Below are 18,512 nucleotides of genomic sequence, written 5' to 3' on the forward strand. Positions count from 1 at the left end.
CAGGGCTGTGAGACCATGCTGCATTTCTGAATGAATAATGCATGGAACTTGGTACCAAAATTCAGGCATATGGAGTTTACCTATGAGGGTTTACAATTTCATTCTGGCTTGAATTTGGTTTGAATGCCTCCGTTGTTATCGCTCCCAAACATTTCCTATGATTCTTCAGTGATTAACGCATGATCACGATGGTTCATCTTTAGCAGAGGTGGGCAGGCTAGCATAGCATTAACCATGTGGTGTGGCATTCCTCTGTGGACATGTTTGCACGAGTGCAGTCGCATGCGTTTGTCTACCCGTGTGTGTTTATGTGAGAGGCTTTGCCAGGGCAGCTTGGCCGTGCCGTGGAGGAGGCGGCCAGCGGAAGGAGCTGAAAGACCGCTTTTGTAGCCGGGGTGAGCTGAGAGCCGAGGGCGCACGCACACGGTTTAGTCCCACCATGATACTGGTAGCTGAAGCTGGAAGAGAGCCATCCTCTTTATCACACACATATTCAGTCTACGTCGTCTGGCGCAGCGTGTTCGAGTGGGAGCGTCGAATGTGGATTTGCTCATTGGTTGCCTGTAAGCAAAGTGCTGTTGTTCAAGATACAAATGTGATAAGGTTGAGGTCAGGCGTGGATGACTGCGGCTTTTCTCCGCACGACTACAAAGGATCATTTCCACGCAGATGTTGCAGCATGCGCCGTCTCACGTTGTGTGAACCCTACAGTCTGCGGCTTTTGCATTACCCGCTCACTGGTCACATTGTTGGGTCTAATCTAAAGAGATATAATACAAGAGCCTTAAGAAAAAACATTTGATGCCGTGTTGGTGGTGTGGGCTGAAAGTATCAAATATCAGTCACCATGGAATGGGCATTATACTCAACTGGGATAACCGCAGACAGATTTTGAAAATGAGAGTCCACACTGGGCGGTCCGGTGGTCTAGTGGTTAACATGATGACCTCACAGTGTAGAGGTACTGTGTTCAATTCCAGCTCTGGCCTCCCTGTGTGTGGTTAGCATGTTATCCTCGGGCCTGCGTGGGTTTTCTCCGGGTACTCCGGTTTCCTCCCGCATTCCAAAAACATGCATGGCAGGCTGATTGAACACTTGAAATTGTCCCTAGGTGTGAGTGTGAGCGTGGATGGTTGTTCGTCTCTGTGTGCCCTGTGATTGGCTTGCAACTGGTTCAGGGTGTCCCCCTGCCTACTGCCCGAAGACGGCTGGGATAGGCTCCAGCACCCACCGCGACCGTTGTGAGGATAAGCGGATCGGAAAATGGATGGATGGAGTCCACACTGCTCTTATAGTTTGTGATGTACTCGAGATGCCCAACACAACGCACCACACACTCAACGATACCTCCACCAACACTCACGAGTCTCCTATACCAAACCAAATGCCTCAAGACTGACCTGAAGGAGGCAGTATGGTGCCACATGACATCCAGACTGCCGGAAATACAAAGAAATACAAAATAACAGAAGTCGACAAGAAATAGAAGAAGCTTGAAAATTGTGGTTTGAAACTCTTAATTCGTCATGTGGTGAATGACTTGGGAGGCACATTGTACGGCCTACGACCCGAGATTTGCTATCATTCCATGTGACATCACAATCACAGCTTGGACAACTTCGCTGTGGACCACATACATAAGAATCTGCTTTGTCAATATTGAACAGGTTTAACACTGGCAAATGTCAACCCCAATCGATTTTTGTTCGCACACAGAGGAAGCAAAAAAAATAAAAAATCCCTCAACACATCCCACACCACAGGACAACTGGTCAGGATAACAGTTTGAGAGACATTCGGTAGTCAGCCCTTTTATGATTCTGATTGGAAGGGAATGAAGAGGCTCTGATTTTGTCTGTTTTGCAGCATGAGTGTAGTAACCTGCTTCAAACGTTTCCAAACTTGCAGCACATGTGGTTCGTTCGTTTACAGTAGGACATTTTGGACCCATGTTATTCAATTCCGGAACATACTGTATATGCCAGCGTATGTACCATTAAACATTTCCAAACATCTAGTCTTAAAAACCCCCACCAAAAACGTACATTTTCCACATATTAATTTTCAACGGCTCTATCTTCTTTCGCAGTGGGCGGGCGTGTGAACCAGGAACTGAAGTACACGCGACAAAAGATCGGCGAAGAGGCCATGTTCAACCCTCAGCTCATGATCCAGACACCACGGCAGGAAGGAGCCAGCGTGCTGACTGTGGACGCGCTCCAACAGCACCTGGAGTCAGCCATGCGAGCCAGCAGAGTTCACGTTTACCTTTATAACCGGTAAATGTCACCATTATCGCTCATTCAAAGAGCTCTACACGCAGCTGGATACATCACGTTGAACTGTTATTTTAGGTGTGATGACTACATTTTGTTTCTCCCTTTTTGTTTTTCCCCAGACAATGGAAATTGGAACATTTATGCTACAAATCAGGAGAACTAGTCACGGAAACACATTATATGGATCAGGTAAATGGGGAAATATGGTTGCTTCTTCTCCTGAGTAATATTAATGCCATTCTGCTCAATTGAGAGCAGACTTGAATCATAAAAATTGCGCCTTTACAAAGATAATAATGCTCAGGAGTGACTGGATCTGTCAGAGAGGTGTTCTTTTCACATTATGAAAGGTGAATAAAGAGTCAACAAACCAGACTCAATGACCCTTAATTGAAGATGACCCGAATGTGTGCACGTGTTTGTGTGTCTGATCAGATCATAGAAAAGCTTCATCCCTGTCTCATCATCACACCTCTGGACTGTTTCTGGGAGGGAGCCAAGCTCCATTCCGGGATGGTCTATCTACCGTAAGTATTCTCCACATTCTTTTCACTTGAATCTGATCGTTAGACTGCTTAATGCAATTTTTAGTCAGTTGCCTCACTTCGAAACTGGCCAAACGGATTGAGACTTTGTTGTGCACAAAATATATCCTTGTTTCCACCGAGATATGCGGTTTGGTTCGCTTTGATATGGTACCTATAATTCTCATTGTCACGTATTTAAGGGAATTCCATACTGCTTGGACAGAGATGTCAATCTCGGAGAGAACCACTTTTCCTGCCAATGTTGGGTTGAAAGCAATAGCCGCTGTTCAACATACCGTACCTTAAACATTTCAAACAAGATGCTAAGATGGTGGAATTCCGTGACGCTATGTAAAAGCACATACACTTGCTGCAATATCCCGCCTTTGCCGTGTTCTGTGTGAAAGGCTCGGATGGGTAAAGGTGGTGCCTTCTGTTACGGATCTCATACAGCAACGCAATCCTATGTCATCTTTTTGAACCACTATATTGTGAGTGAGAGGATCATGATGACCTTTGTTTTATAAATGCTGTCAGCACGCAGCATTTATTGTTGCATTCTACCGTGTCGCACTGCAATGATGTCTCATGAAAGCGACTGGCAATCCATCCTAGGTGTAGTCTACCTTTAGCTCGGAATCAGCTGGCATCAACACCCGTCTTGGAATTGTTGCCATGGCAGCACGATACAGTTACAGTGAGTCTGTTTACAAAACAGCGAGGAGGAGATGTGGATCTCTGAATCTTGTTTTTCTGTCTTTTATGTGTGCTTCCCAGGCACACTCAACACAACTATCAGACTCCAACAGAGTGCTTGTGCGTGTGTGCGTGTGTGCGTGTGTGTGTGTCCTGAATTCGTCCCAACTGAAGGCCCTATTGTAGTGGTTGTTGGCATGCGTATCGCTGGCCATCGCTTCTCTTCAGCCCTGGGCCTCACATCATTGTCTGGCCTTTCTGTTGCTAATGGCCTGCTGCAACAGTAATACATTTCCGCAGCATATTTGCGTTTGCATGCACGCGTGTGTGTGTGTGTGTGTGTGTGTGTGTGTGTGTGTCATTGGCTCAAATTGAGTCAGTTTAATTCGTAGTTGCCTATCGATTGTACGCGCGCAATGCTTCAGTTCGTTCTTTCGGTGCGAAGCGGTAGATGAAGTTTTTACCATGTTCTGGTTGGGAGGCTGGGAATAATAACCCAAGCCTGGTTAAGCACATACAATGTGCTCTGAATGACAGAGAGAGAGAAAGAATGAGATTTAGGCTGGAATGTGCGAGGCATGGAGAGCTTAGAAGGAACAAGGAGCGCTTGGATCAGGAATCCGACCCTGGCACTGAAAGTTCCTCTTTGCTGTCACTTTGCAAGGGTTGAAATAAAAGAAAACTTGCTATTATTCTTTGACATAAACACATCGTGAAACAGTTCTCCTGCTCGCTTTTATATTTTGGATTTATTGAAGACACGACTGATGAAATGTCTCAGTCAAGCCTTCTCACAAGCGTCTGCAAAAGTTATATGCAAATTGATCAAGCAAGTACTTTATCATTGTCGGCCATTACTCCTAATATTGGCCGGTCTGTATTCAAGTCCTTGTTTGTGAATGCGTTACTTGCGAGGCCGTAGCGTTTGCAGAAATTCATGTTGCTTCCATACACATTGGCTGCTGTCGGTGCAATGTTTGTACTGTAAGGAACACCGGGAAACACCCAAGGCCACCATGTTATCGCTCACGTTTTTCTGCAAGAAAGATCAAATTGAACAAAGCAAATGGACAAAATGCAGTATACGAGGTCCTCAGACTAATATGACAACTGCTGTCCGATTCCATCCATTTTGCATAGTACATATTCCCAAAAGAGTTGCAGGTAGAACTGCCAAGATTAGTCAACTACTCACGACTACGTTTAAATTCTTTGGCAATTCAATTAATAGGAGTCATTTATTTATACCGTTATTTATGTGGTGATTTGCTTTTCTCTCAAAACCACTTGATCTTCCACGACTCTTACTGGCCTGTCTGTGAGGCACATACGTAGTCGTGTTAATTGGAATCATCCGTGATGTAAACAGGAAGCATTCTGATAAAAACAGTGTCATGGTTAACCGGCAAGTGTCTGCAAAAGTTACGGCGCCTTTCACCAAAAGTACTTATTATGGCGCAAACCTGCCTTTCAGGGCAGCGCGACCAGGATCTAAAAAGGAAGCGCCTCATTTCAAGTGCCTGATTTCATTTCTGAAATGGGGACGGTCATGTCTGATAGCTAGAATTATCACACACAGGTTATCGTGTGTGTTTGAGCTAACGTTGCAACATAATGTCTTGTTTGATACGCTAACATATTGTAGCGTCTACTCTGGATTAAAGAGGCATTGGTCAGTGAGCTCCCATTTATTAATCACCCAAACACATGCTACTGTATGTATGCCCGCAGTTGGCATCGAAACTGGAACAGCACACGCAACGGCTCACGGTCTCTCTCCATTCCCACACTCACGAACACGAACAGAGTTGCATTCATGAACTCGTAAACTGCAGCTCTCAAAGTAACTGAGTATGACATATTTGCCACAAGCCTGGAACAGCAACACGTCACAATAAAACTCATTACAATATCTTAAATTGCAGGGCTAAAGAAATATGTTCTTTCTAAACTTTAAGGATTCTTTTTTTTCTTTCAGGTGCATCGCTAATTTGGATTGTGTACATCAATTTACTACTTTTAACTCATTCAGTACCAGCCAATTCTAGACCAAGTCCGAAAAGACATTTAAAAAGGTCTTTGGGAGTGAATGAGTTAACTGTATGCATCCTAGTCAAGCCAAACAAAAACGTTTTGGATAAAGGTCAATACAACTTTGTTATTTTAGTTTCTCAAGTACAGTGCATTTTTCCTAATTCTTCTCTTCACTACCTTCTATAAATTCATTACATTAAATTTTTTTAAAAAGGTGTTTTTTTCCCGTGCAATTTGGCTTTGCAGTAGGGCCACGCTCTGCTCTGCTAATTCACCTTACAGTTTACAATATATGCAAATTTTCTCAAGACCCTTATTGAATTCGCCGTACAGACTTGGCATGATAAATATTCAATCAACGCCCGGAAACATGACGTGTCCATCCATTTTCCATAGCGTTTGTGCCCAAGGGTTCTTGGTTGCTGGGGACCATTACAAAAATGTACCTTGAATACAAACCAGTTTGATTGAAGATTAGAATTAAGTACAGAAGAATGGTTTTACACTTATCTGCATCACCATCCTTTTTTTTACACAGAGGTAAAGACCCATTGCAGTGGACCAATTTTGACCCGAAGGACTTCCTGGAGGACTTGCGGCGGGCACACTTCCCTGTGGACAGTTTTGAGGACATGCTGGAAAAGGCAGACGTCGGCCATGGCTACATGGACCGACCCTGCCTGAACCCTTCCGACCCCGACTGCCCCCTGACCGCCCCCAACAAGAACTCCACCAAGGTATGTGCTCTCTGTATATTTTTTGGGCTCGATGTCAGATTTTTGAGCGTAGATGTTGACAGTTTATTTTCACGTCTTGTATTGCTTTTGTTGCGCCAAAAGCCATTAGATGTGGCATGGACCCTGAGCGGTGGCTGCTACGGCCTGTCCAGGAAATACATGCACTGGCAGGAGGAGCTGATTGTAGGCGGGACCACCAAGAACGGCAGCGGACCCCTGCTCAGGTAACACATTCAACAAGATTTGCGCCTTGCTTATTCTGGAAGGAGTGTGTGTTTTCTGTTCTTTTTTTGTTGTTGTTTTGTTTAATGTACCGGTATTCTAAAAGCCTGTGCGTGTTTTCGTATGCGAATAGATGTGTGTGTGTGCATGCACGCTGTAAATCTTGCAGTCATTAGGAGATTCCACTGAAGTCTTCCAATTCCAGCTGTTCCCTTTCAGCACCGACTACTATGCAAAGACACACACACGCACACACACACACATTCTGTACATGCATACAGTACATGTGTTCACAGTGATCTATGGCCTAGCCAGTTTATCCAAATATACCACATTTTTAGCTACAAAGCAAGCAGCCAGACAAATCCTCTGGGTCATTTGGAGGACACCTGCTTTATCTTCACAAGTGTCTTGTTTGCGCTAAGCTTGTCAATGAATGGTCAATAAGCATGCATAAAACCTAGTCCATTAAAGTAGTGTACGAACTAGCTACAAGAGGATGGCATTTTGCGGGATATGGCACTTTTATTCTTTGATTTGTGAAGAGTGACTGTTCTGGTTGCTGCATCCCTACACCAAAGAGACAAAAACAAGGCTCATCAAGGCATGCTGGGAAAAGTTTGTTGTGGAAGCACTCCTTTGAGATGAATGGCCAGGTGTCCCGGTACTTTTGTCCATATCTCGTCCGTTTGCTTTTCTTTCTCTTTCCAAAAAAGAAAAAAAATGCTCCTTGTTGTATTCTTCCTCCATAAATATGACTGTCTCTTCTCCTTCCAGCGCTCAGGCTTTGCAGACCATGTTCCAGCTGATGACTCCTAAGCAGATGTTTGAGCACTTCAGGGGCTACGAGGAGGTTTCCCACATCAACTGGAATGAGGAAAAGGCCGCGGCCATACTGGAGGCCTGGCAGAGGAGATATTCCGAGGTAGGCAAGCTAGACAAGGGAATAGTAATCTCCTGTAAATCCTCAACAATGCTATTGTAAATCACTAACAGGATAACATGTGAACATGCATGCAAAGAGCCCCTGATGGATGATAGGCCGCCCGATGGTATCTGGTGGAGGGTCGTAGTGGGTAGAACATATAGCATAGCAGTAAGATCGGCATGTCTGGAATACATTAGGAACATTTGGATCTCACATCAAATCACTTTCCCAGCTGTGGCCCCATTGGTGGCTCGCGTGTGACATCATCCCACCCGCGCCCCCACCTCACACCAAAGCCCTGTTTGACAAGCAGTGACCTCGATGCGTTCGTGTATGTGCGCGTCATTCATCTTGGGGGCCTCGGGATGCCGCCACAGAAAAAAAAAATCATTTGTTCAACGGCTGTTTATTTTTTTTTAAATCAATGGTCGTAATACAAGCTGCCGGCGTCGTGCTGTGTTCCATGTGTGTTCAAATTTGCGCCGTTGGGCGTGACTGAGAGAAATGCACATGTGGGCGCAAGTGTGTAGGTGTGCGAGGGAATCCGTGTGAGAATGCGTGTCAGCCAGCCATGCTCCCCGATGAGCAGTAACTGCGGGTCAATGTTGAAGACATCTGTCTGCACGCAGATAAGAAGACAGGGAAAAGGTGGATCATGGTACTGTCTTACAAAAACAAGTTGATAATGGATACACAGCCATGATTACCTCCCCCAAGGAGTTTAGGTTTTCTGCTATGTGTGTTTTTCACTGATTTGCTTATTTTTGTGGGCAGCTTTCTGGAGTTTTTCGACACACCTCGGTTAGTGGCCTGGGGAGTTTATTTACTCAAGGGGAGAAAGCACCAGGCTTTATTTGAAGTGAGGCTTCTATGTGAGCACAGGTCTTTTTTAACTTAGAATGTGTGGCGTGTGTTCATGGGCAGTCTTTATTTACGTTCCTAAAAATAATAAAATAATAACAAGGAACTAAATTTTGCAGGGCGGAATGGTAGATGAGTGGTCAGCACATCTGCCGCACAATTCTCAGGTTGGCTGTTTGTATCCGGACTGTGGCCTTCCTTCCCATGTTCTCCGTGTGCTAACACGGGCTTTCACTTAGTCCCACAATCGAAAAACATGCCCGTTCGGCTCAGTGAGCTCTCTAAAGTGTCCTTGGGTGAGATTGGGATTGTGAGTGTGAAAGGTTGTCTGTCTGTTTGTGCCTTGCTATTGGCCGGTGAGCAATCCAGTGTGTTTTAAAGTAAGCTTAGAAAGGCTTCTTCTCACTCGCAACCTGAAGGAGGATAAGGGGTGCACAAATACAACAGGGGAACTGGGAATATAATTTTACTGCTAAAATAATTATGGGGTCTTTTTATTTATTTATTTTTTTGCTTTTCAAATGTACTGAATTGACAACACGATTTGACAATGACAAAAAAGTAAACCTAATAAAAATCGGTTAAAAATGAGCGATTTACAATGTTAATTTCAATGTCCATGCATTACATTTAATGGGAACGTCGACCTCCCCAAGATGGCCGCCACGTAGGTACGTCTGTTAGCCGGCTGCAACAGTGCGCTGACATATCTGGTCACCCATTAATATCTATGGGGTAAACTCTGGACTAGTCACTGGCCAATGGCAGGGCACATATAAACAAACAACTATTCACATTCACATCAACGGACAATTTGGAGTCCTTCATTGAACTCTGGACAGAATTCAGAAGGAGTTTCTGCAATCCCAGTTGCAGTGTATTTCAAGTCAGATTTGTTATCTTTGTTGCATTATAGCCAAATAAACATTAGTAATTCCAAGCTAAGTTCCAGATCTTTTTCTTGAATTTTATTTCAGGCTGTGTTGCAGAGCGTGGCAGCCAACTCATCCCAGAAGGTCTTGTCTTTCACCACCACCACCCTGGAGGACATTCTCAAGTCTTTCTCTGACATAAGCGTCATCCGCGTGGCCAGCGGCTACTTGCTGATGGTAGAGGACGCGGCCATTTGTCCATATCCTAACAAGAGTATTGTATTCCCTCGTGCGTCATCTTCATCATCCGTCCCCAGCTGGCCTACGCGTGTCTGACCATGCTGCGGTGGGACTGCGCCAAATCTCAGGGGGCCGTTGGGTTGGCGGGCGTCCTACTGGTGACGCTGTCAGTAGCGGCGGGCCTTGGCCTCTGCTCTCTACTGGGCATTACCTTCAATGCCGCCACCACACAGGTAATTTGAACACTGGGGATGAAGCGTGCGCACATTTTTATGCTCATTTGACTTTTAAAAAGGGACTGGTAAGGCCAGTCATTCAGATATTAAAAGAAAACATCAAATAAAATAAAAAAATAACAGAACCATCTTTCTGTTTTTTGAATTGTTTTATTTATTATGAATGATAATGAACCATTTTAATAAAAGTAATATTAGAATGCAGGATTTTATTTTATTACAATAAATCTTGGAAGACATAATGGAATAAGTGAGAAAACCCCCCAAAATCTATTCAATTAGATCATTTGTTCTACTTTAACATTAATTGTTTTTGGGGCGCAGGTGCTACCGTTTCTGGCTTTGGGTGTCGGCGTGGATGACATCTTCCTCCTCGCTCACGCCTTCAGTGAGACGGGACAGAACAAGAGGATCCCATTTGAGGTGAGTCGAAAACATCCAGACAATCCTCGCTTTTGTACACCCCAAATAGTTTGTGCTACCCGTTAAGAAGAAAAAAAAGCAATTTGTCCCCCATTGTGCTCTGTAGTCCTACCATTCTCTTTGATATGGAATGGTCAATGATATTAAGGCTTTTATATTAGAATGGTATTCTGCTGATTTCTTCGGACTCATATTAAACATTGCCGGGATGGCTGTTGGGACACAATAATGGCAATTTCCCATTTTGCTGGCTTGTGTGTAAAAGGCAAAGAGGAAGAAGTTGCACTTCCTTTTCCAGCTCTAATTTGCGGTAATATCAGAGGCAATGTGAAAGGGAACAATTTATGAACTCACAATTGTATGTACTAAAAGTGAAAGTGCAAACCAACTTCTACACGCTAGCTAGCTATATTAGCTAGCATGGCTCAGTGGTAAAGCGGGTCTCTCCCAACTCTGCGGTTACGATTTCGATCCCTGGCGAAGGTGTCCTTGAGCAAGAAACTGAACCTTCTGATGCTGCGGGACATTAGCTTTAGTTTGCTAGACTCACTTAATATTCTTCAATCGTACGGGAAGTATTTTATTTCTGTCCTTTATGAAGTAATGTTGTTCATGTTGGCCTCAGTTGATGCTATTTTGATTGCGTTAGCATTTCAATGGAAACCGATAATGCTCACAAGAAGTAGAGCCATGACTCCTCTGCTACTATCGCATTGTGCTCTGAACATACAGAAAAAAATCATGCTAATTTAAAGGAACTATCTTCTCTTTTTCACAAATGCAGTTTGCACGGCATCAGATTGACTTGACGTTGGAACATTTTTATGGATTCTGCAACAACGTGTGTGCATGCGTGTGTTTTTGTGTGAGAATTTAATCTCCTGTAGGGGAAAACAGGCATGCGTTTGCTTGTTATTGTTGTCTCCTGCTCTCCCTCAACCTCCAGCTTCCTTTGAGGAGATGAAAACTAAACAGAGCTGAACCTGATCTTGCCTGTCTCTCACTCGCTCTCTCTCTCTCTCTCTCTCACACACACACACACACACACACACATACACACACACACTTGCACAAACATGCCTGCATGGAGACGCTCCCTGTGTGGTCCCGCACGTCGTCATGTCTTCACACAGTTGCCGCCAAACCTTCCCGATGTTTATCCGTGTGTATTTTAAGAGGTAGTAGTTAATGAAAAAAAAATGTTCAAAGTTGCCTAACAATCATCATTTTCACTTTGAGAGATACTGTAGCAGCTCGTTATTTTCTCCCTCTTTTGTATAACCTAATAGCACTTGAGCTGACTGCAATCACTGTCAATCAACATCAGTGCGATGATAGTGCTCCTCCTTCTCAAGTATTTACACACAATTGCCCGTGGCTACGGTTGCATTAATAAAGTGCTAAGTCATTTCTTTGTCTCGTCTGGCTCAGGACCGCACTGGCGAGTGTCTAAAGAGGACCGGAGCCAGCGTGGCGCTAACTTCCATCAGCAACGTCACCGCCTTCTTTATGGCCGCCCTCATTCCCATCCCCGCGCTACGGGCGTTCTCATTACAGGTTTGTACAGTTATAATTTTTTTTCCCCCCACGGGAAATAATGTAAAGAAGAATTCATGTGTTTCAGGCAAGGAAAAAAAAATCGAGCAGTGCTTTTCCTAACATTTAACTGTTTGTAACTGTCATGTAAGTGTAAAAAGGTCAATACGATGGAGGAAAACTAACTACCTTGTGAAGACGTTCTTGAGAGGGAAAAATAAGTTTCTTGCAGTCATGCAGAGTCACCTAAGGACACTGAAAGGTTTGCTGTAATTTGTAAGTGTTGTTTTTTGGATCAGTGTACATGTTAGCATTTGGTTGGTAAAGTTACTTTGTGTATGTAATTGCATTGATCATATTTTACTGAGCAGTCAGACACTTTGCTATGTCATACTAAGTTCCATTTCCTCTTCGATGGCCAGAAAAAAAGCACGTGTGGAGTCAATGCTTTAATATTTCACTGATCTCTCAAGATGGTTGTGATAGTTCTAACTCCAGGTTTTGTTTGACTTTTGAGGCGTAGTTTTCTAGAACATTTTCGTTGCTCTAGTCGAAACCAGGGCCACAGGCACGCTTACTGAAAGCACCTTTGAAGAGAAATGTGGAACAGCTCCATCCTTGGATTAGGAGCCCAATCTTGGGTCCAAAAGAGCAACATCTCCATGATTGCCACCACGGCTGATTAAACCTTGAGTAAAGCTCTGCTGAATTTCGGAGGCAACAACATCAATTTAAATATTAATACGTTGATGTGCAGAAAAACGTTTCATTAGCATTGTGCCAAGGGGAAAACGATTGCTCTATTTCTGACTGCCAGAAGCAAAAACATGTACAAAAATTCATGACTTCACTTTAGGAACTGCTAAGAATGCAGTATTCTCGTATTCATGTATTTGAAGTTAAAACAGACGGTATTGCCGTCTTTTTTTTCATGTAGCATCGTAAATGGTGATCTCTCTCTGCCTGAGCTTATTGCCCCTGTAACGCACACACATGCACGCAGAGGCCAGATTTCACCAGCGTGAGTAGTAGCATGTGTGGATGGATGGCGTGCCTCCAGCCACTCTGTCAAATATGATCTGTTTCCCCCATTGGTCTGATCCGGGCTGCTTCAGTACACTTGCGTTTATCAGCACGCGGCGAATGCACATAGCATCCATTCATTCATATGTACGCTTCCTCTTGAGTGCTAATGTGCTTCCAGTGTTGGGGAGCACATGCTTCTACCAGTGCAGCATTCAATCAGATTGCCCTTGCACTCTTTCCCACCCCACGGGACATACTTGGCTCGACATGGCTCTGCTCGCTTTTGGCACTTTTCCGCCGACGAAATCAGCCTGGGTTCCAATGTAAACCAACTGTGTTTTTAGGGACAAGGCTAGCAATGACAAACAAGAAACACACAGGCTAACATTAGCATTTCCAGCACAGGAGACCCTTGTTCTTCTCCATTTGTGTTGTTGTTTGTTGTTTGTTTCTTTTTCCGACATGCGTTCAATGCACCATGCTTTTTTCCCCACACTTTGTTGCTATATAACTGTATTTGGAAAACAGACCAATTTATTATTGACTACAATGCTATGGGTAAGAAGCATATGTGGACAAAGGTATGGAGGCACACCCCCTTTAAAAACATCTAACCTGACTGATGTTCTTCTGGATGGATGGACAAAAAAAATCCCCATAGACACATTCTGACATCTGGAAGAAGAAAAAAAGGCTCCCCGATAGGGTGAATCCATGTTCCACATGTCCCAATATTTTTGTCCAGGGAGTGTGTATCTCGCTCAGCAAGAAGCACTTCCTGCTTCCTGTCTTCATTAGCTTCCCTCCCCGTGTCACTAAAGGGCAGAGAATTGTGTCCAGATAACGGCACAAAGACGCACAGCGGAACACACACGTTCATGTGTGGAAGACAGATGTGATGGTAAATCTCCCCACTCGGAGGTCACTGAGCGGTCACCGTAAGAGAGAGAGAGAGAGAGAAAGTGTGTGTGTGTGTGTGTTGTGTGTGTGTGTTGTGTGTGTGTTTGGAGTCATAAGGATCAGTCTGGCCATCAGTGGGCCAATTGAGAATGAATTGTTTTTGCACGCTGTCTCTTGTTGTCTCTCACGTTACTCCTGACTGCATAGTGAGCTGAGGAATGAGGGGGAGGGCACAGATGTTTGTGTGCGAGTGCGTGTGCGTGTGCGTGTGTGTGTGTGTGTCTTCAGAAGCAGCTCGCAGTGCAGTTTCTTTTTTTTTTAACTATGTATATGTGCATATTTTGGTGTGTAAAAGTTGACTTCCTTTCACCTCAGGCCTCTTGACTTCTTGGGTGGTCTCACACGCAAACACACACATGCTCACACAGAATTGTGTGTGCCTATCAGGGTGTGTTTGTGTGTCTGTGCGTAGCGGTCTGGCAGCCACACAAGTCCCATATTACTCTCCGGGCAAGGCCCCTGTCAAATTCAACCCCTGCCCATCATTATCATGATCCTCCTTGCGCTCAGTGCACCACCTGCACAAGTTCAACCACAAGACTGCACCTACTTGTCTGACACACAAACCTCATACATTTTTTTGTGCATATTCACGTGTTTCATGAACATCGAATGGCAATTCGCTCCCCTTGACACATGCAGACTTATTGTTATTCTAAAGCTAAATTCTACTCTTCTTCTCTTTTAAAATGTGATATAAATACAAGAAATCACAATTGTTGTTCAATTGTAAAATGACATTTTCACCAACATTCTGTGCCATCAGAAGATTAACAAATCATCTTTCCTGAACGAAATACTTATGATCATTTTTCTACTTTTTTCACCATTGAAAGATTTGATTTGGTAGTCGTCTTCATTTTTCATGTAAAATGTTTCTTTATGATAGTTTTCAAATTTTATTTTATTTGGACACACGCATGAATTTCATATAACATAAAATTAATTGATTATTAGTCTTGTTCTAGTTATAGCAAATTTGAAGCTGTAAACAAATTCTGTATTATGTTTTATAATTATTCAACATAACGTTACATTAACTGTTAATCAGTCAATTGAAAATGTAACACGTAAAAAAAAATTATAAAAATAATTTAATGTAATACAAGTGATGTGGCCAAAGATATTCCTGCGTCTATTGTTGTGGTTATAGTTCGTAGTGGCATCATAGTGAGAGCTGTTCCGAATATTTTTAACTTCTCATGTGGCTGAATAAGGTCACAAAAATGTATAGTATTATTGTTACGCTGCCTCAAATGCAATAGACACGGTGACCCAAACAATATGACAGTCAGGAGCAAATGTTCAATAAATCACAAATTTCTTGCTCTACTAAAATGACTTTTCATGTAGGCTAACGTAAATGTTTGTGTGTTTCCGCCAGGCTGCAGTGGTGGTGGTGTTTAACTTTGCTATGGTCCTGCTCATCTTCCCCGCCATCCTCAGCATGGACCTGTACCGACGAGAAGACAGACGCTTTGACATTTTCTGCTGCTTCTACAGGTGTGGACGCGCGCATGCAAACTAGTTTGTGATCTGACAGTGACCGTGTCTGACACACACGCAGCCTTTTTACTCTAATGACTTCTCAAGTTGTCGAATGCTGTCTGATGGATGGCCTGCTTCTATTTGTTGTTTGTCTGCCTTGGCCTTTTGTTGTGAAACCCTCGCCAGTCTCCTGCCAGTCTGGGCATGCTTTTTGGCAGAGCACTCGCACAGATGTGCACAGTACACGCACACAAAGTTAAATCCTACTTGGCTCAGCTCCTCATTTCCCGGAAAACACAGCATTAGGTACACCTGCGTAATCGAATGAGAGCCGAGTCAAGAGCTGGATCAAAAAGATGAAGTAATACAGCAAAACCTCCCAGGTGGAACACAATCCATTCCGGGAAGTTGTTCCAATTTGTTTGTATTTCAAAACACTTCTTCCCACGAGCAATACTTGAAGTTGCTGATAATATCGAATCATTACCTCGCTCACTGAGACTGCCTCTAAAGCCCGGGAGTCAACTTCAATCCCCTAGTCACTGTCCGTGCCAGTTGTGCAGAACAGCAATAGGAGAAAATAAAAAGGAGAAAAATGATGAAGGGAGCTTCTGATGCTATCCCAGAATATGTCACATTTGTGGGTTGACTTTGTCACCCTATGTCACGGTGCCATTCAGACACAACAGCAACACAGGAAAATAGCTGGAAAATATGGCTGCTTTGACAGACAGACAGTATGAAAGGGGCTTCTGAGACTGCTGCCGAAGGCTTTAAAATGACATGCTTGACTTTGTCCCCCACTTCCATGTTGCGACCATTTCTCCAGAAAACTTGGTAAAAAGGTTAAAAAAAAAAACTTGCAACTTTTACAGGTAGAATAAAAGGGCCTTCTGTTCCTACCTTTGTAGACGGAAAATTGGTGGCTCTACTTTGTTCCAAACTTCATTGGCATTTATAAATAGAGAAAAGGGAGGCGGGGGTGGGGGGGGGATGTCTTGCTTTTACATATAGGATGATAGGGGCTTCTGTTACTATCTCAGAAGGTGTTAAAGCGCCGGGTTACTATTACCCCTCCATTCCGTGTCGTTGACAACAATACAGAACAGCGACGGGCAGAAAACATGCCAAGAGAGAAACATTTTACAAGTAGTCTAAAATGGACGGTCGATACCACACTGGAATGCGATAAATTGCTGGTTCCCCAAATTCTGGGTCGTTGCCATGAATATGACATAGAAAGAAAAAAAATGTTTTCAAACCTTTACAAGTCGTATGAAAAGTGACTCGTGATATTATCTCCAAGGCTGGAAAATTGCATATGATATTGTCTTACTTCATGCTCCCACTCCACGTCTGTTCCGTTTGTACAACACAGGAACGTGGGGGGGGGCATCCAAACATGAGCTTTCAGGGTCTTGTGTCCTAACGTGTCTGTCTTTGCAGCCCATGTGCGAACCGCGTGATCCAGATGGAGCCTCAGGCGTACCTGGATGGATCAGACGGGAGTCGCTACAGCTCTCCGCCATCCTACCGCACGGGGCTCCCCTCGTACCACACGCCTCCGCCAAGCTACAGCCCGCCGCCCTCCTACAGCAGCCACAGCTTTGCCCAGCAGACACAGATCACCATGCAGTCCACGGTGCAGCTCCGGACCGAGTACGACCCCCGCACGCAGGCTTTCTACACCACGGCCGAACCCCGCTCTCAGATCTCCGTGCAGCCCATCAACCCGCCGCCCGGCCGGAGCGACCCTCACAACGACTATTACACCAATAACAATAACAACAGCGGGAGGCGGAGTCACCGGACAGCTCGATATCGTCACTGCGGGGCTCCGGCTACTACTTCAGGCTCAGGCCCTCAGCAGGATTCTGCCGAAGGAAGCGGCCAGAGCCAGGAGAATAACAACTCCACACGGGACTTGCTCTCCCAGTTTGGGGAGGCCTCGCTTGGCGTGAGGTGCATGGAGCCTCCCTGCACCCGTTGGACACTGGCTTCTTTCGCCGAGAAGCACTACGCTCCGTTTCTGCTGCAGTCTACCACCAAGGTGAGCCGAGCAGAGTGGCTTCTGTGCAAGTGTGTGGGAGTTTGAACGAGGAGGGTTAGTCACCCGAGCTCATGACAGAGTAGGAGGAAATCTGGAGTCATGTCCTATCTGAATCACACACAGTCTGACCTCAGTCTCGTGGGTGGCCAGCCCTCTCAAAACACTCGCCCAACTCAAATCATCTGGTGGCCTGTACTTGACTTCATTACAGAATCTTTTCTTTGTCTTTTCATCGTGCTGTCAAATATTTCTCCACTTTAGCAAATTATTTCATGCGCAGTCTTCCCCTCGCTGCCAAACGACTAAAAGGAACATTCCAGTTTATTCCATCTGCGCTCTTTGATCCGCGATTATTAGCCAAATCTGGCAACACATGGTCAGATGATCACAGGCTTTGTATACAAGATTATACAAGCCCCTTTTAGAAGGGGATGAAACCGCAAGTGAATGTCGCTGCAAGTACGAGAAAGTGCTTTGCTCAGAAAACGTGCGGTCTTCCCACCAGATTCCGCTTGACTTCCTCAAAGTTCAACAGCGTGAGATGTTGGCTTTTGATGTCCATTTGCGATTGCTCAAGACCTGCACTCCACTAAGTTTCAAATGAGCTTTGTCTGCTATAAAGGTGGCAATACGTAGCAAAGTCATAACAGCTATCATCAATGTGGTGCCTGTGTGGCAATTGAGAAAACACCATACCAAGAACATTATCTGTAATGCAGATGATAAAATTAAAATCAACACTCAATAGAACCAGGGATTAAATGATTTGGGGGGGGGGGTGGTTGCGGCCCCTCCGTGTTCGTCCTTTTGCAGGTAGTGGTGATCATGCTCTTCCTGGCCTTGCTGGGGGTCAGCCTGTACGGCACCACCCAGGTGCGGGACGGCCTGGAGCTGACCGACATTGTGCCGCGGGAGACCAGCGAGTATGACTTCATCGGCGCCCAGTTCAAATTCTTCTCCTTCTACAACATGTACGTGGTGACGCAGCGGGCCGACTATGCTCACAAACAGCCGCTGCTGCACGAGCTGCACCGCAGGTTCCGCAGCGTCCGCTACGTGCTGAAGGAGGACAATGGACAGCTGCCCCCCATGTGGCTTCACTACTTCAGGGACTGGCTGCAAGGTAATGTTGATATGACATGAAATGAGATTATAGCAATGAGAGTCCAATTTTCTTCAGTCATCTGGGATACGGCCCATAACGCCCATCGTGAGGCGGCCCCATCCTTTGGCATAAGTAGGACAAAGAAAAAGGCGGAGTTAATCCGCGAATACTCGCTGTTCTGAGGTCTAGTGAGGTTTACTTGTTCGATACAGTGTCTCTTGACCTCACGAAAGCAATTCCTTAAATTCTGTTAAGTCATGTACAACTGGGACGTGCGCTCGCTGACTTTGTC

General features: G+C 44.7%; 1 protein-coding gene across 1 annotated transcript in view; it reads left to right on the plus strand.

The window, feature by feature from the left end:
- ptch1 (patched 1) overlaps positions 1–18,512 on the plus strand; it is a 52,412-nt gene that overhangs the window by 16,840 nt on the left and 17,060 nt on the right. The window contains exons 3-15 of the mRNA XM_086111602.1: positions 2,090–2,279; positions 2,399–2,468; positions 2,715–2,806; positions 6,075–6,273; positions 6,376–6,497; positions 7,273–7,420; positions 9,262–9,393; positions 9,474–9,629; positions 9,957–10,055; positions 11,487–11,612; positions 14,962–15,080; positions 16,512–17,115; positions 17,929–18,238. Of these exons, the coding sequence (XP_085967728.1) occupies positions 2,090–2,279; positions 2,399–2,468; positions 2,715–2,806; positions 6,075–6,273; positions 6,376–6,497; positions 7,273–7,420; positions 9,262–9,393; positions 9,474–9,629; positions 9,957–10,055; positions 11,487–11,612; positions 14,962–15,080; positions 16,512–17,115; positions 17,929–18,238 (2,367 nt within the window). The remainder of the gene's footprint in view (positions 1–2,089; positions 2,280–2,398; positions 2,469–2,714; positions 2,807–6,074; positions 6,274–6,375; positions 6,498–7,272; positions 7,421–9,261; positions 9,394–9,473; positions 9,630–9,956; positions 10,056–11,486; positions 11,613–14,961; positions 15,081–16,511; positions 17,116–17,928; positions 18,239–18,512) is intronic.

Source organism: Hippocampus guttulatus, chromosome 5 (genome assembly GCF_054856545.1).
Source record: "Hippocampus guttulatus isolate MCC_2025c chromosome 5, RoL_Hgut_1.0, whole genome shotgun sequence".
Lineage (NCBI taxonomy): Eukaryota > Metazoa > Chordata > Actinopteri > Syngnathiformes > Syngnathidae > Hippocampus > Hippocampus guttulatus.